The sequence below is a fragment of the Protomyctophum parallelum genome (genome assembly GCF_964188405.1).
Source record: "Protomyctophum parallelum genome assembly, chromosome: 2".
Lineage (NCBI taxonomy): Eukaryota > Metazoa > Chordata > Actinopteri > Myctophiformes > Myctophidae > Protomyctophum > Protomyctophum parallelum.
In genome coordinates this window covers 3,648,323-3,664,608 of record NC_139699.1, presented here as the reverse complement: position 1 = coordinate 3,664,608, position 16,286 = coordinate 3,648,323, and the positions used below count along the sequence as shown (strand labels likewise).

The window sequence follows — 16,286 nt, the reverse complement described above, 5'->3', positions numbered from 1 at the left end:
GTGGTGAAGTGGTCCAATTTTGAGGATTTTTTACTTTACTGGAGTATTTCCAACACACACACACACACACACACACACACACACACACACACATTAAAGACTAAATGAACTGGCAAATACACTTTGTTAAGACTACTTTATTAATAACCATATATTCATTACATACAGGAACTTGTTCATTGTTGTCTTAATGGCTTAATGACCACATCAACGCAGAAGGCTACAAGGTGGCGCGACCAGTGGTTCCCATACTACTGTAGATGGTTGTGTGGTTTCAATGTAATCATCCTCATTCCGTTATGTTACTTTCCCCATGGGTTGGTGGCGAGATTGTTGCAGTTGTACAGTCTATTAATCTTCACGATATCGAGATAGGACAGGCCCCGTCTCTGGCCGATCTGCACAGTGGAGTCTGGGATGGGGGTGATGCTGTCTTTGCCATATTGGATAGAGAAGGCCGTCCTACCATAGTGCATGATGGAGGAATAGTCATAGGCGGTGCCCAGGTTGTTAGTGCTCTGCCTGTAGAAGTTGTGGAATGTGTTGGGGTCGATGTTTTCCCAGTTGATACGGACGTACTGGTCACGGTCGCTTCTGGTCTGCTCGTGCTGGAAACCCAGGGCATGGATGAGCTCGTGCTGGATGACGCCGTGGTACATGCAGCCCATGCGGTTGATAGACAGCATCTGCTTGCCTCCGACTTTGCCCAGAGAAGAGTAGCAGCCGTCTTTGTTCTCAATGCTGATGTAGTCGTGCTGGTTCTGACGTAACTCAAAGCGGATGCAGGTGTTGTAGTGGAACCACTGCATGGCATATTGGACCCTTTGTATCTCCCATGCTTGAAAGTCGCTGCTGATGGTGTAGGGGATTGTCACCAAGCCTCTAGCGTCTTTGTTCCACAGGCAGTTGGAAAACCAACAGTCCATGGCGTTTCTGGTTCTGGGAACGAGCAGGTCTCCCTCCATCAGCATCACACGGGAGGCTTCGTTGGAGGACAGAATCATGGTGGTGATGTCCATCTGGAGGCCGTCCATCTGGACTTCTGATCCACTTCCTTCTTCCAGGATGGGATCGGCCCAGGAAAGACCCAGCAGTAGCAGGAGGCTGAGAAAGAGCTTCATCTTCACAGCCTGTCTGGGGGCTCCTTAGTGTCTTAGTGTGCTGGAGATGGAGAGCTTGGTGACAGAGTCTACAGAGTCCTTAGCCTTTATACTGACCCTCATAGGTGTGTCTGTTGGAGGATTAAGGGTTGTGTCCAGACCCCTAAAGCCTAAACAAACAGAAGGTTTGATCCTCAGACCATCCTGCTGTTTCAACAATTGTCTGTATTCCTCAGTCATTAAAATGACGTCAATAGAATAGGATGGGAAACATTTGAAATAACCATGGCTGGGTTTATGAAGATGATTATGATGATCATGATAGTCTGTTACACTGTGCTATAGCCTACTGCAGTATATCCATGGCACTTTTTGGTCAGAATTATAATTCAACTAATTTCAACTCGTGTTAACCCATTCTGACCAGGCGCCCATTTTGGTGTCAGCATCATGTTATGCTTTAGCTATTGAAAAATAGCAGATCTACAAGCTCATATCGCGCCACCGAGTGGCGCGATACGAGCTTGTAGGTCTGCTATTTTTGAAAAAATCGAAGAACGACTGACAATTTAGAATCTGATCTCAGGTCAGAATGGGTTCATCAGACCAGTGTGTCTCCAGTGGAAACCTCGTATGAATCTGATCTCAGGTCAGAATGGTATAGTTTGGTGGCGGTGGGAGGGGGAGCAGTTGTCCTTTTGGTCTCTTCCTGGCTAAGCAGGGGAGTTTTTTACATTTTCCTGTGCCCATAGAGAACTACAGTATGTAGGCCTATTACAGCTGTGCCCATAGAGAACTACAGTATGTAGGTCTATTACAGCTGTGCCCATAGAGAACTACAGTATGTAGGCCTATCACAGCTGTGCCCATAGAGAACTACAGTATGTAGGCCTATTACAGCTGTGCCCATAGAGAACTACAGTATGTAGGCCTATTACAGCTGTGCCCATAGAGAACTACAGCATGTAGGCCTATTACAGCTGTGCCCATAGAGAACTACAGTATAGTAGGCCTATTACAGCTGTGCCCATAGAGAACTACAGCATGTAGGCCTATTACAGCTGTGCCCATAGAGAACTACAGTATGTAGGCCTATTACAGCTGTGCCCATAGAGAACTACAGTATGTAGGCCTATTACAGCTGTGCCCATAGAGAACTACAGCATGTAGGCCTATTACAGCTGTGCCCATAGAGAACTACAGTATGTAGGCCTATTACAGCTGTGCCCATAGAGAACTACAGTATGTAGGCCTATTACAGCTGTGCCCTTAGAGAACTACAGTATGTAGGCCTATTACAGCTGTGCCCATAGAGAACTACAGTATGTAGGCCTATTACAGCTGTGCCCTTAGAGAACTACAGTATGTAGGCCTATTACAGCTGTGCCCATAGAGAACTACAGTATGTAGGCCTATTACAGCTGTGCCCATAGAGAACTACAGAATAGTAGGCCTATTACAGCTGTGCCCATAGAGAACTACAGTATGTAGGCCTATTACAGCTGTGCCCATAGAGAACTACAGAATAGTAGGCCTATTACAGCTGTGCCCATAGAGAACTACAGTATGTAGGCCTATTACAGCTGTGCCCATAGAGAACTACAGTATGTAGGCCTATTACAGCTGTGCCCATAGAGAACTACAGTATGTAGGCCTATTACAGCTGTGCCCATAGAGAACTACAGCATGTAGGCCTATTACAGCTGTGCCCATAGAGAACTACAGTATGTAGGTCTATTACAGCTGTGCCCATAGAGAACTACAGCATGTAGGCCTATTACAGCTGTGCCCATAGAGAACTACAGCATGTAGGCCTATTACAGCTGTGCCCTTAGAGAACTACAGTATGTAGGCCTATTACAGCTGTGCCCATAGAGAACTACAGCATGTAGGCCTATTACAGCTGTGCCCATAGAGAACTACAGCATGTAGGCCTATTACAGCTGTGCCCATAGAGAACTACAGTATGTAGGCCTATTACAGCTGTGCCCATAGAGAACTACAGTATGTAGGCCTATTACAGCTGTGCCCATAGAGAACTACAGCATGTAGGCCTATTACAGCTGTGCCCATAGAGAACTACAGTATGTAGGCCTATTACAGCTGTGCCCATAGAGAACTACAGTATGTAGGCCTATTACAGCTGTGCCCATAGAGAACTACAGTATGTAGGCCTATTACAGCTGTGTCCATAGAGAACTACAGTATGTAGGCCTATTACAGCTGTGCCCATAGAGAACTACAGAATAGTAGGCCTATTACAGCTGTGCCCATAGAGAACTACAGCATGTAGGCCTATTACAGCTGTGCCCATAGAGAACTACAGTATGTAGGCCTATTACAGCTGTGCCCATAGAGAACTACAGCATAGTAGGCCTATTACAGCTGTGCCCATAGAGAACTACAGTATGTAGGCCTATTACAGCTGTGCCCATAGAGAACTACAGCATGTAGGCCTATTACAGCTGTGCCCATAGAGAACTACAGCATGTAGGCCTATTACAGCTGTGCCCATAGAGAACTACAGTATGTAGGCCTATTACAGCTGTGCCCATAGAGAACTACAGTATGTAGGCCTATTACAGCTGTGCCCATAGAGAACTACAGTATGTAGGCCTATTACAGCTGTGCCCATAGAGAACTACAGTATGTAGGCCTATTACAGCTGTGCCCATAGAGAACTACAGTATAGTAGGCCTATTACAGCTGTGCCCATAGAGAACTACAGCATGTAGGCCTATTACAGCTGTGCCCATAGAGAACTACAGCATGTAGGCCTATTACAGCTGTGCCCATAGAGAACTACAGTATGTAGGCCTATTACAGCTGTGCCCATAGAGAACTACAGCATGTAGGCCTATTACAGCTGTGCCCATAGAGAACTACAGCATGTAGGCCTATTACAGCTGTGCCCATATAGAGAACTACAGTATGTAGGCCTATTACAGCTGTGCCCATAGAGAACTACAGTCTGTAGGCCTATTACAGCTGTGCCCATAGAGAACTACAGTATGTAGGCCTATCACAGCTGTGCCCATAGAGAACTACAGTATGTAGGCCTATTACAGCTGTGCCCATAGAGAACTACAGTATAGTAGGCCTATTACAGCTGTGCCCATAGAGAACTACAGCATGTAGGCCTATTACAGCTGTGCCCATAGAGAACTACAGCATGTAGGCCTATTACAGCTGTGCCCATATAGAGAACTACAGTATGTAGGCCTATTACAGCTGTGCCCATAGAGAACTACAGTATAGTAGGCCTATTACAGCTGTGCCCATAGAGAACTACAGCATGTAGGCCTATTACAGCTGTGCCCATAGAGAACTACAGCATGTAGGCCTATTACAGCTGTGCCCATATAGAGAACTACAGTATGTAGGCCTATTACAGCTGTGCCCATAGAGAACTACAGTATGTAGGCCTATTACAGCTAATTCAGTTTCTCTAAACCATGTAAGTGTAAGGCAAAACGTCCGGCGAGCGAGCGCGCGCACACACGCACGCACGCACGCACGCACGCACGCACGCACACACACACACACACACACACACACAGACACACACACACACACACACACACACACACACACACAAAATGCATTTGATTGATTTATCCATTTGTACCACTGAGCGTCTATGGTTCCATTTGGAAACATTTTGTACACTCTGAGTGTACAAAATGTCTGTGACCAAAAGCTTGCTATAAACAAATATATATAAAAAAACAAATATATATAATACCTACCTACAATATATAGCCCGCCCACACGCCCGCCCACACACACACACACACACACACACACACACACACACACACACACACAGGAAACCTCATAACATTTTTTTTATTTGAAATCAGTGCTATTGAACACCCTTTATGTCTGTGTGTTGTTTCGGAAATATTGAACCAATGGAAGTAGTAAAAAGTGCTTTGGACAAAACGTCATTGGACCCTCAAAATGTCTGCTAAAGCAACTAACTCCAGCACCTCTCCCCCTCTCAAACTGTCTGCTAAAGCAACTAACTCCACCAACTCTCCCCCTCTCATGGAAGTAATTGACAATATATGAAGTTACAACACCAACTTCGATGAGGCAGTATTGCTTTTTGTTAAAAATATACGGTTTTCTTAATTTCCTGAAAAATGTATATATTTTTTATATTTCCTGAATGAACATTTTGTACATACTGTATGCACACATGAATGATATTTGCACACTTGTGTGTGCAGAGAATGCCTGTTATTTAAGGCTGTAAAACTATTTAAAATAGTAATCAGATCAGCTTAAAAATGAATTAATCATGATTAATTTATCATTTATGTCCATTGTTTTTTTTATGTATAGTGTTATGGAATGGAAAGACTAATGACAGAAGGGGGATACATTTAACATACGTACGTATGTATGTTTGATTCTTATTTCTTAATAACAAATCTAGTGTGGTAGGATGGTGTGTCTCTGTGTCTCATGCACCTGTTGTCATGCTGTCATTTGAACCGCTAAACAAGAGGTGACCGCGCTTTTGCGGTGGTGGCCCCACATCAGCTATGGAATAATAAATCCATCCAGTTTTAAGTCTCAACTAAAAACTCACCTTTTCTCTCTGACTTTTAATGTCATCTGATTTGAATGATTATGTATTATTTTTGTCTATGTCTCCTGTTTGTATACATGCTATGTTCCTTGTTTTTCTTTATCTGCTTGATGTAATTTGCCTTGTTTATTTTTGAGGGGCCCCTCCTATATTTAGCTATTAGTGTACACACATATACCTGATTGTGTTCATGTTGCTTAATCAATGCTAATTGTCCCTGTAATTCCCTTTAATGCAGTCACTGTTGAAACAGCAGGATGGTCTGAGGAACAAACCTTCACAGTTTGTTTAGGCTTTAGGGGTCTGGACACAACCCTTAATCCTCCAGCAGACACACCTATGAGGGTCAGTATAAAGGCTAAGGACTCTGTAGACTCTGTCACCAAGCTCTCCATCTCCAGCACACTAAGACACTAAGGAGCCCCCAGACAGGCCGTGAAGATGAAGCTCTTTCTCAGCCTCCTGCTACTGCTGGGTCTCTCCTGGGCCGATCCCATCCTGGAAGAAGGAAGTGGATCAGAAGTCCAGATGGACGGCCTCCAGATGGACATCACCACCATGATTCTGTCCTCCAACGAAGCCTCCCGTGTGATGCTGATGGAGGGAGACCTGCTCGTTCCCAGAACCAGAAACGCCATGGACTGTTGGTTTTCCAACTGCCTGTGGAACAAAGACGCTAGAGGCTTGGTGACAATCCCCTACACCATCAGCAGCGACTTTCAAGCATGGGAGATACAAAGGGTCCAATATGCCATGCAGTGGTTCCACTTCAACACCTGCATCCGCTTTGAGTTACGTCAGAACCAGCACGACTACATCAGCATTGAGAACAAAGACGGCTGCTACTCTTCTCTGGGCAAAGTCGGAGGCAAGCAGTTGCTGTCTATCAACCGCATGGGCTGCATGTACCACGGCGTCATCCAGCACGAGCTCATCCATGCCCTGGGTTTCCAGCACGAGCAGACCAGAAGCGACCGTGACCAGTACGTCCGTATCAACTGGGAAAACATCGACCCCAACACATTCCACAACTTCTACAGGCAGAGCACTAACAACCTGGGCACCGCCTATGACTATTCCTCCATCATGCACTATGGTAGGACGGCCTTCTCTATCCAATATGGCAAAGACAGCATCACCCCCATCCCAGACTCCACTGTGCAGATCGGCCAGAGACGGGGCCTGTCCTATCTCGATATCGTGAAGATTAATAGACTGTACAACTGCAACAATCTCGCCACCAACCCATGGGGAAAGTAACATAACGGAATGAGGATGATTACATTGAAACCACACCACCATCTACAGTAGTATGGGAACCACTTTTCTCGCCATCCTTAGCCTTCTATAAAAATATGATACATGTAATACAACAATATTGTAATGAATATGGTGATTAGTAAAGTGTGTCATAGTCTTAAACGTATATTTGGGTCATTTAATCTACTTCCTGTGTGTGTGTGTGTGTGTGTGTGTGTGTGTGCGCTGCGTGCCAACATTGAGGATAGAGTAGGTGAATGAGGGTCTACGTGGCGTGGTCATTATGATAAATGTATTACGACAAAAGTGAACAAGTTCCTAGTGTTGCATTGCATGTAATGAATGATCTGGTCATTAATAAATTCATATTGTCTTTACAAAGTGTAAATGGGTCTTTGATTAGTTTCTTGCTTGTTGGTTTCAATAATTACAACTGGGATACTTTAGTATAGCACTGTTATGTATAAGACTTTAGTGGATAATGTAATGATGGATAAAAAATGATAGCAATGTGAATAACTGATGGAATAAAATGCAGATCTTGCATTTCATTTTGTTCATCCTTTGAGATTGACTACTTACTTAGCCCACTCTCAAACCTCTCAAACCTCTTCATTTTCTTATGACAATATCAACTGTTTATTTATTCTTGCCTTTTGTAATCATACTCAAACTTTCTGTAGAGCACTGTGCTCTACTGGTTACTTTGATGTTCATTGGATCTTGTGGTGCGTGGCGTTGGTCCGATGTCCCAATAATCCGACACCCATGAATGCGACTATCCAACATTACGACCATAGAGCCCCATACTAACCCTATCCCCAAACCCTAACCGCATGCGGAAGCCATGGGTGAGTCTTTTATTTTATTATAATTTTTATCCCACGATTTTGTAACCCATTTTTCACCTGTGTCAATTTTCTAATGTGATCCTGGGCTCTACACACCCTCTGCCAACCTGGGGAGAGCAACGGACTTCGACTCATGCTTCCTTCATGCATGAGTGTCCAAGTCGCTCCTTTACACCTGACAGGGGGAAGTTTCCCTGGTTGGACGTAGGGCATGGAAGGGACACGTTATTCCAACCAGTTCCTTTCCCCTCCATCAGGCGCCCCGGCTAGCCAGGGGGAGGCAGTTTAGAGACCAGGATTACTGCTTTTTTTGTGAGGGTACCTACCCTAGGGGACACGGGGAGAACATGCAAACTCCACACAGAAAGGCCCTTTCGCCAAACCCGCCTCGGGTATGGGCACTGATGACGTGGAGGAGATGACACACCGCCAGTGTCCACGGCGTCCCGAGCGGGAATCGAACCCAGGACCTTCTAGCTGTGAGGAGACTGTGCCACCGTGCCCCCCCTCCATGGGTGAGTCTTAACCGGCCACGTAGTCGGACTAATGGGTGCCTTATGCGTTTTAAAATGTATACCAAAGAATAATGTACTCAAACACAAAAATCACACTATCCATCTATCTATCCATCTGAAAGCAGTACTGGACAACACTATGGGAATTCTGAATGGTTTATTATTGCATTGTAGTTACTAGGAGAAAACAAGAGATAAATACGTAGGTTAAGTGTCAGACAGTATTTCATCAGTAATGCCGGGTTGGTCCTGGGGACGACAAAACAAGTCGACAATATTGACAACCAACACTACCTGTACAGCAGGGCTGTCACAGGCAGCCATGGTCGTGTACGCTTAATGACATGCCTGAGTCTAGCCTGATCGTGTACGCTTAATGACATGCCTGAGTCTAGCCTGATCGTGTACGCTTAACGACATGCCTGAGTCTAGCCTGATCGTGTACGCTTAACGACATGCCTGAGTCTAGCCTGATCGTGTACGCTTAACGACATGCCTGAGTCTAGCCTGATCGTGTACGCTTAACGACATGCCTGAGTCTAGCCTGCAGAGGTCCTGAGATAGTCTGAGTGCAGGGGGACGCATAACCAAGGGGACACGAGGAGGAAATGGACAGAAAGACAAAGAAATGTGGAAAAAGTGCTGTTCTCCAGCAATAACTACTGGTGGAAAATGAACCAAAAGTGTAACAATTAACACCATTTTATTTTACTGAGCACCCACATTTTCATATTTTCCAAAGCAAGTACTACACTTGGACAGCTGGACTCTTGGGGGAGGGGGTTCCAAGATATCAGATGAAAAATACTAGACCCATCTTCTGACATTATTATTATTATTATTATCTTCTGACATGAACAGAAAATACCAACCAGTAATTCTAAACTCCGTTCCAGGGGACCCAGAGTACTGCTCCTTTTCATTTGGTCCAACCACTGGTATTGTTTTTTAAAGCACTTTGTAACCTCGTTTCGTACAATGAAACAATGTTTATTTATTGATAGGTCATTATGTGATGAATTTCTATTACAATAGAAAACTAGCAGTACACTGGTCCCTTAGGACCGAAGCTTAGAACAACAGAACAAAACCTAGAGTCGCACCTCCGTTGTGCCATCTCAAAAAAATAAGCGTAGAAAACCCAGAAATTCCACAATAACCTCAACAGCTTAAATACACAAGAAATGAAAAGAAGAAAAGGCCTATTTAAACCCACACTGTCCACCATTATTGGTCAAATGGGTTTAGTAGCTGCGTCCAAACAGGGTGTAGAAGTGAGCAGCTTCCTTGCCGCTCACACACATCTGTCCAGGCTGCAGTTTCCTCAGGGGACTGAAGGGGATACACAGACTCTTGGCTCCCATGGATGGGGCCCCGGGCTCCAGGTCCTGGTCCCTGGAGAACACAGAAAGGAAGAGAGTTTGATTCTCTCTGATTTTGGTGTTGGCATCATGTCGTGCTTTAGCTATTGAAAAATAGCAGATCTACAAGCTCATATCGCGCCACCGAGTGGCGCGATACGAGCTTGTAGGTCTGCTATTTTTGAAAAATCGAAGAACGACTGACATAGAAACATAGCTTTTTCAGAAAACTGTCATTTTCAAACAGACATTTTTAGAATCTGATCTCAGGTCAGAATGGGTTAAATTAATATAAAAATGCTATTGCAAATATTTAACCAATGACTTAAAATGTATTCATTATTGCACATAGCTAAACAGTAAACACTCCTTGTGCATTGCATGTTTATCTATTCTGGTTATATTTGGCATGTATGCATTATTTGCCTCAAAATGGCTTCCCAATCACTTGATTGGTTTTTCCTGATGACGACCACACCCCCATATGGAGTAAGCAAAGCAAAGTTAAAGCAAAGTTCTTTGTTTACCCAGGGAAGTGGACTAAGCTCGAGATGCTTGTTTACAGCCACACCCTGCTCATAGAGCATTTCATGGTAGGGCTTCAATGCCTTGCTCAAGGGCACTTCAGAAGTGGTAATTTTAACGTGCCGGTCCGGGGATTCGAACTGGCGACGTTCCGGTATCAAGACCACTCCGCAAACCGTGCGGCCACCGCTGCCCTAAAGTCCACCTGAGTCCACCTGTTGTTGCTCCCCTATAAATAAGTGTGTTTGTCCTATGGCTTGTTTATTCCCTGAAGAAGGCCGAAAGGTCGAAACGTTGGATAATAATAAATACACAGCATCGTGGCTACGTGTGTGCTGCCTTTTTCTCATTTTTACTTATTTACTGCCTTAGGCCAGCACCTCACCAACACTGGTGTGCGCCCTTTCCTGTTTTGTCTACCTAGTTTTATTCACTAAGGACATTTACTTGGCTAGTTTCTCTCTAGCTGCTCACAAACACAAAGTAGGAAAGAAATAGAAATAATTATGCAAAATATAAGTGTATAAGATGAAAATAAGCTAGTTTTTGATCAAAACAAGCATTATCCACGACCCTGTTACAAAATGTACATTTCTGGTGAATAAATAAAAAAAGATTGCGGCCAACTCTACATAGCCATTGCTAACTTCCAGTTCTTGGCCCGGGAGTTAAAATGAGAAGGTGATTATGTGGAACTTACTTGGCTGTGGTTTTCTTAATCCAGTCCTCGCAGTCCATGCCTCCGCAGAATGGAATCTGGACAATCTGTTAACACGACAAATGCATGTTTGTTGATGGGAAATTATATTTGTCAAACAAGAATAAAGGTCCATTCACACGAAAGCACGAACTTTAACTGTAATGATTATCATTTAAAAATAAATTAAACCGAAGTGAAGTGGATGGCAGAGTTCACGCCACTACTATAACAAATTCAAATGTGAAAGATAGTTAGTTAGTGCTTGGTGTTAACAGCCCTTGAGAGTTGAAAAACATTGTTTTTTTTGGTAGCTTTCGCCTTTATTGTATTAATTTTTTTTATGGAGGTACAGACAGTAGGCTGACAGGAAATGGGGAGAGAGATGGGGGGGAAGACATGCAGTAAAGGCCGTCGGGATCGGGAGTCGAACCCGCGGCACCCTTGATTACCAGCCAAGGTGCCTGGACCACTGAGCCATGGCCCAGGCCGAAAAGCACTGCTTTTGAACCAACCATGAATCTTTAAGCCTGAATAATACTGTACTTATTTACTTAGTTGTGTGCACCGAAAATAGTAGATCTAAAATCTCAACACATTACGCTGAGACACGGTGTGTCACACAGCGTGTACAAATCAGCCATTAGAGCGCCTAGTGGAGCTAAAAATGTAAATAAACTATTTAGTACAACATACACAAAAAATACTGATAAAAACTGTAAAAAAGCCTATCATAGACATAAAAAGATAGACATGTGCTCCGGCTCTGGGGCATGTGTATCGTAAAGTTGGCTGCCATATTTGTTTCCGTGCCACAGCACCTTAACCCATTCTGACCGGGCACCCATTTTGGTGTCGGCATCATGTTATGCTTTAGCTATTTAAAAATAGCAGATCTACAAGCTCATATCGCGCCACCGAGTGGCGCGATACGAGCTTGTAGGTCTGCTATTTTTGAAAAAAATCCAAGAACGACTGACATTTTTTAAATCTGATCTCAGGTCAGAATGGGTTCGTCAGACCAGCGTGTGTCCAGTGGAAACCTCGTGTGAATCTGATCTCAGGTCAGAATGGGTTAAGAGTATATATGAATAGAGTCGGCACCCAGAGGAAACCCTGAGGCCAAATGGACATAGTGGCCGGATTTGGTATTGCAGCCTGTGGCCCCAAACACATGAACACGCTGGTCCGTTGACTATCATTGTGCACGTTCACGACGGCAGCACGCTCGTGCGCGTTCGTGCACGTTCAACGGCAGCGCGTCCATGTGTTTGGGCCCAATCACTATTGCAATCCATCCCAGAATGCACTCTGTTCCTAACCGGAAGGAGGAGTGAAATCGCCTCATGCGCTTTTGAGCAACTCAATGCAAAGTGGATGGAAGGAGAACTCGGGTGCCATCTCTATTCATATATACTCTAAGCACAGCCCGCTGCCACTCAAGTGACTACTGGCCAATCACAGCCTGTATTTCCCGGGACGTTGCGTGGCAGCGTGCCGTGGCTCCACCACATTAGAGTTAACCCATTCTGAACGGGCACCCGTTTTGGTGTTAGCATCATGTTATGCTTTAGCCATTGAAAAATAGCAGATCTACAAGCTCATATCGCGCCACCGAGTGGCGCGATACGAGCTTGTAGGTCTGCCATTTTTGAAAAATCGAAGAACGACTGACATTTTTAGAATCTGATCTCAGGTCAGAATGGGTTCATCAGACCAGTGTGTGTCCGGTGGAGAACCTCGTATGAATCTGATCTCTGGTCAGAATGGGTTAAACATGGCTGCCTCCATAAGATCACATGTCACTCCAATGAACGCAGCGGCCAATGAGGAATCTATCCTCACTATTCCATGATGTATTCTAGTCAGAGGGTTAGGGTTCTGACTCACCTTGCCCTGGTCCAGTTCTGTCTGAAACTCCTCCATTGAGTCTGCAGCCACCATGTGTTGTTTCAGGTCGTCACAAGCCCTGAAAACACACACACACACACACACACACACACACACACACACACACACACACACACACACACACACACACACACACACACACACACACACACACACACACACACACACACACACACACACACGTGTGACATTAAAAAAAAAGGTTTTGGAATTGTTCTTGGTTTTTTTAGGTTTTCTAATCTCAATTGCACCCAAAAAACATGAACTTTTAACATTCAGTAGATTTTCTGTGATCTGGGGTTTTCTGGCGCAAACAGGTGCTCTGATTTGCCGGCAGTAAGTGACATCACTTACTGCAAATCCCATATAATTATGTCAATGGGATTTGCCAGCAGATGTCACTGTTTTCACTGTGTTGCCTGTTTTCATTGTAGCTCAAAAGGCCCCAAAAAACCCCAAAGAAAACTTCAGACCACAGAAAATCCATTGAATGTTCAAAGTTCAGGTTTTTTGGGTGAAAATTGAGGTCATAAAAGCTAAAAGAAAAAATAAATGAAAATGAATGTCATAAAACCTTTAACCCATTCTGACCGGGCACCCATTTTGGTGTCGGCATCATGTTATGCTTTAGCTATTGAAAAATAGCAGACCTACAAGCTCATATCGCGCCACCGAGTGGCGCGATACGAGCTTGTAGGTCTGCTATTTTTTTTAAATCGAAAAATGACTGACATTTTTTTAGAATCTGATCTCAGGTCAGAATGGGTTCATCAGACCCAGTGTTTGTCCGGCAGAAACCTCGTATGAATCTGATCTCAGGTCAGAATGGGTTAACCACTTCCAATGTGGTTCTGTGTTTGCAGTGGGTTTGTGTAGCATGTCTTGGTGGTGTTTGTGTGTTTGCAGTGGGTTTGTGTAGCATGTCTTGGTGGTGTTTGTGTGTTTGCAGTGGGTTTGTGTAGCATGTCTTGGTGGTGTTTGTGTGTTTGCAGTGGGTTTGTGTAGCATGTCTTGGTGGTGTTTGTGTGTTTGCAGTGGGTTTGTGTAGCATGTCTTGGTGGTGTGTGTGTGTTTGCAGTGGGTTTGTGTAGCATGTCTTGGTGGTGTGTGTGTGTTTGCAGTGGGTTTGTGTAGCATGTCTTGGTGGTGTTTGTGTGTTTGCAGTGGGTTTGTGTAGCATGTCTTGGTGGTGTTTGTGTGTTTGCAGTGGGTTTGTGCAGCATGTCTTGGTGGTGTGTGTGTGTTTGCAGTGGGTTTGTGTAGCATGTCTTGGTGGTGTGTGTGTGTTTGCAGTGGGTTTGTGTAGCATGTCTTGGTGGTGTGTGTGTGTTTGCAGTGGGTTTGTGTAGCATGTCTTGGTGGTGGTTGTGTGTTTGCAGTGGGTTTGTGTAGCATGTCTTGGTGGTGGTTGTGTGTTTGCAGTGGGTTTGTGTAGCATGTCTTGGTGGTGTTTGTGTGTTTGCAGTGGGTTTGTGTAGCATGTCTTGGTGGTGGGTTTGTGTGTTTTCAGCTTACTTCTTGTACAGGTTGATCTGGATCTCCTCCAGGACGAGGGGGAGTCTGTTCTCCACGTCAGCCTCGGCCACAGTGAGGCGCTCTCTGGTGTCTCTCCTCACAGCAACACACTGGCTCTGCTTGATGTCTTTGGGACCCACCTCCAGCCGGACTGGCACTCCCTGCAGACAACGGGATACATCTCAATCACAAACAATCTATGATATTCTTCTTTTCTGTGCTACAAACAGAAACATTGATGATGTTAACCCATTCTGACCTGAGATCAGATTCATACGAGGTTTCCACTGGACACACACTGGTCTGATTAACCCATTCTGACCTGAGATCAGATTCATACGAGGTTTCCACTGGACACACACACTGGTCTGATTAACCCATTCTGACCTGAGATCAGATTCTAAAAGTGTCAGTCGTTCTTCAATTTTTTTTTAAATAGCAGACCTACAAGCTCGTAGCGCGCCACTCGGTGGCGCGCTATGAGCTTGTAGATCTGCTATTTTTCAATAGCTAAAGCGCAACATGATGCCAACACCAAAATGGGTTCCCGTTCAGAATGGGTTAATGAAGACTGGCTGATGTGAAGATATAAAATCTATGGGCCAAATGTTGATGTTCAATTTGGTGTGGCGATAAAGCCAATTAATTTTCATTTAGAATGAGGTAGATTTGTCTGAGCAACCTGTATGAACGAGGCATCAACGACAGTATACGAATACTGAATGAAAAAGTAACGTTGGAATGCGAGCGTTTCACATTTGTGTTTATTTGTCATGCAGACAGTTGGTGGACAGGTAGGTATAGCCGACTTAGAGCCAAGAATGCCTCTCCAATAGTTTTAAAAATACGATATAAATATTATAATCTTCTAAATGTCGGCTGTGCACATTTTTACGCACACATGCACGTCGTACACTTTCTCTTAGGTTCTTTTTTTTTTTATATATATATATTTTTGCGGCTTACGCCTTTTATTGATTTTTGAAGGGACAGACAGTAGGCTGACAGGAAACGGGAGAGAGATGGGGGGATGACATGCAGTAAAGGCCGTGTCGGGTCCGGGAGTCGAACCCGCGGCACACTGCGACTGGATTACCAGTCCGGTGCCCAGACCGTTACGCTACGGCCTGGGCCCTCTTAGGTTCTTTTGATGAAATAATGGTGAGATATATTACCGTAATCTTTTTGGGTATGATTTTTAAGCAGTTATCGCGACGCAGGTCGCATTTACTAGGAAATCATGCATTTCCAATCAGTCAGTCACGCCCCATATATGGTCATGCCTCGTGACATCACGTGATGTCATTAATATTAAGCCCATATATGGAAATTCCTAACCCATCAATATTGGCCAGCAACTATACATCTCACCTCAAACCCTTAGATCTCCATATATGTTCTGACATTCCATATGTTGATCCTTCCTCTTCGATGTCTCCGTTTTGACTGATACCTGTCCATTTAAACTCTAGGCGGGCCTGTTGACTGATACCTGTCCATTTAAACTCTAGGCGGGCCTGTTGACTGATACCTGTCCATTTAAACTCTAGACGGGCCTGTTGACTGATACCTGTCCATTTAAACTCTAGACGGGCCTGTTGACTGATACCTGTCCATTTAAACTCTAGACGGGCCTGTTGACTGATACCTGTCCATTTAAACTCTAGACGGGCCTGTTGACTGATACCTGTCCATTTAAACTCTAGACGGGCCTGTTGACTGATACCTGTCCATTTAAACTCTAGACGGGCCTGTTGACTGATACCTGTCCATTTAAACTCTAGACGGGCCTGTTGACTGATACCTGTCCATTTAAACTCTAGACGGGCCTGTTGACTGATACCTGTCCATTTAAACTCTAGACGGGCCTGTTGACTGATACCTGTCCATTTAAACTCTAGACGGGCCTGTTGACTGATACCTGTCCATTTAAACTCTAGACGGGCCTGTT

At 44.5% G+C, this 16,286-nt stretch overlaps 3 protein-coding genes and 1 long non-coding RNA gene across 4 annotated transcripts in view; 1 reads left to right on the top strand and 3 right to left on the bottom strand.

Annotated features, from left to right (window-relative positions):
* Window positions 1-302: 302 nt before the first annotated feature.
* Window positions 303-1,121, bottom strand: LOC310877242 (hatching enzyme 1.2-like; the record flags this gene model as incomplete). The annotated part of the gene is made up of 1 exon (XM_083791041.1): window positions 303-1,121. One exon carries the CDS (start codon window positions 1,119-1,121, stop codon window positions 303-305), a length of 819 nt encoding a protein of 272 aa, XP_083647167.1.
* Window positions 1,122-6,141: 5,020 nt separating this feature from the next.
* On the top strand, window positions 6,142-6,960 carry LOC310877233 (hatching enzyme 1.2-like; the record flags this gene model as incomplete). The annotated part of the gene is made up of 1 exon (XM_083791030.1): window positions 6,142-6,960. The coding sequence occupies one exon, from the start codon at window positions 6,142-6,144 to the stop codon at window positions 6,958-6,960; it is 819 nt and encodes a 272-aa protein (XP_083647156.1).
* Window positions 6,961-8,464: 1,504 nt separating this feature from the next.
* Window positions 8,465-9,010, bottom strand: LOC310854841. Its single transcript, XR_014568932.1, has 2 exons — window positions 8,871-9,010; window positions 8,465-8,685 (listed from the first exon to the last, which is right to left on the bottom strand). It is a non-coding gene; the product is annotated as an uncharacterized lncRNA (long non-coding RNA).
* A 553-nt stretch (window positions 9,011-9,563) lies between these two features.
* The window catches only part of eprs1 (glutamyl-prolyl-tRNA synthetase 1), a 57,917-nt gene continuing 51,194 nt past the window's right edge, over window positions 9,564-16,286 (bottom strand). The window contains exons 32-35 of the mRNA XM_083759556.1: window positions 14,336-14,496; window positions 12,800-12,878; window positions 10,913-10,977; window positions 9,564-9,721 (exon numbers count right to left, since the gene is read on the bottom strand). Coding sequence (XP_083615682.1) covers window positions 9,571-9,721; window positions 10,913-10,977; window positions 12,800-12,878; window positions 14,336-14,496 — 456 coding nt within the window. The 3' untranslated portion in view covers window positions 9,564-9,570. The remainder of the gene's footprint in view (window positions 9,722-10,912; window positions 10,978-12,799; window positions 12,879-14,335; window positions 14,497-16,286) is intronic.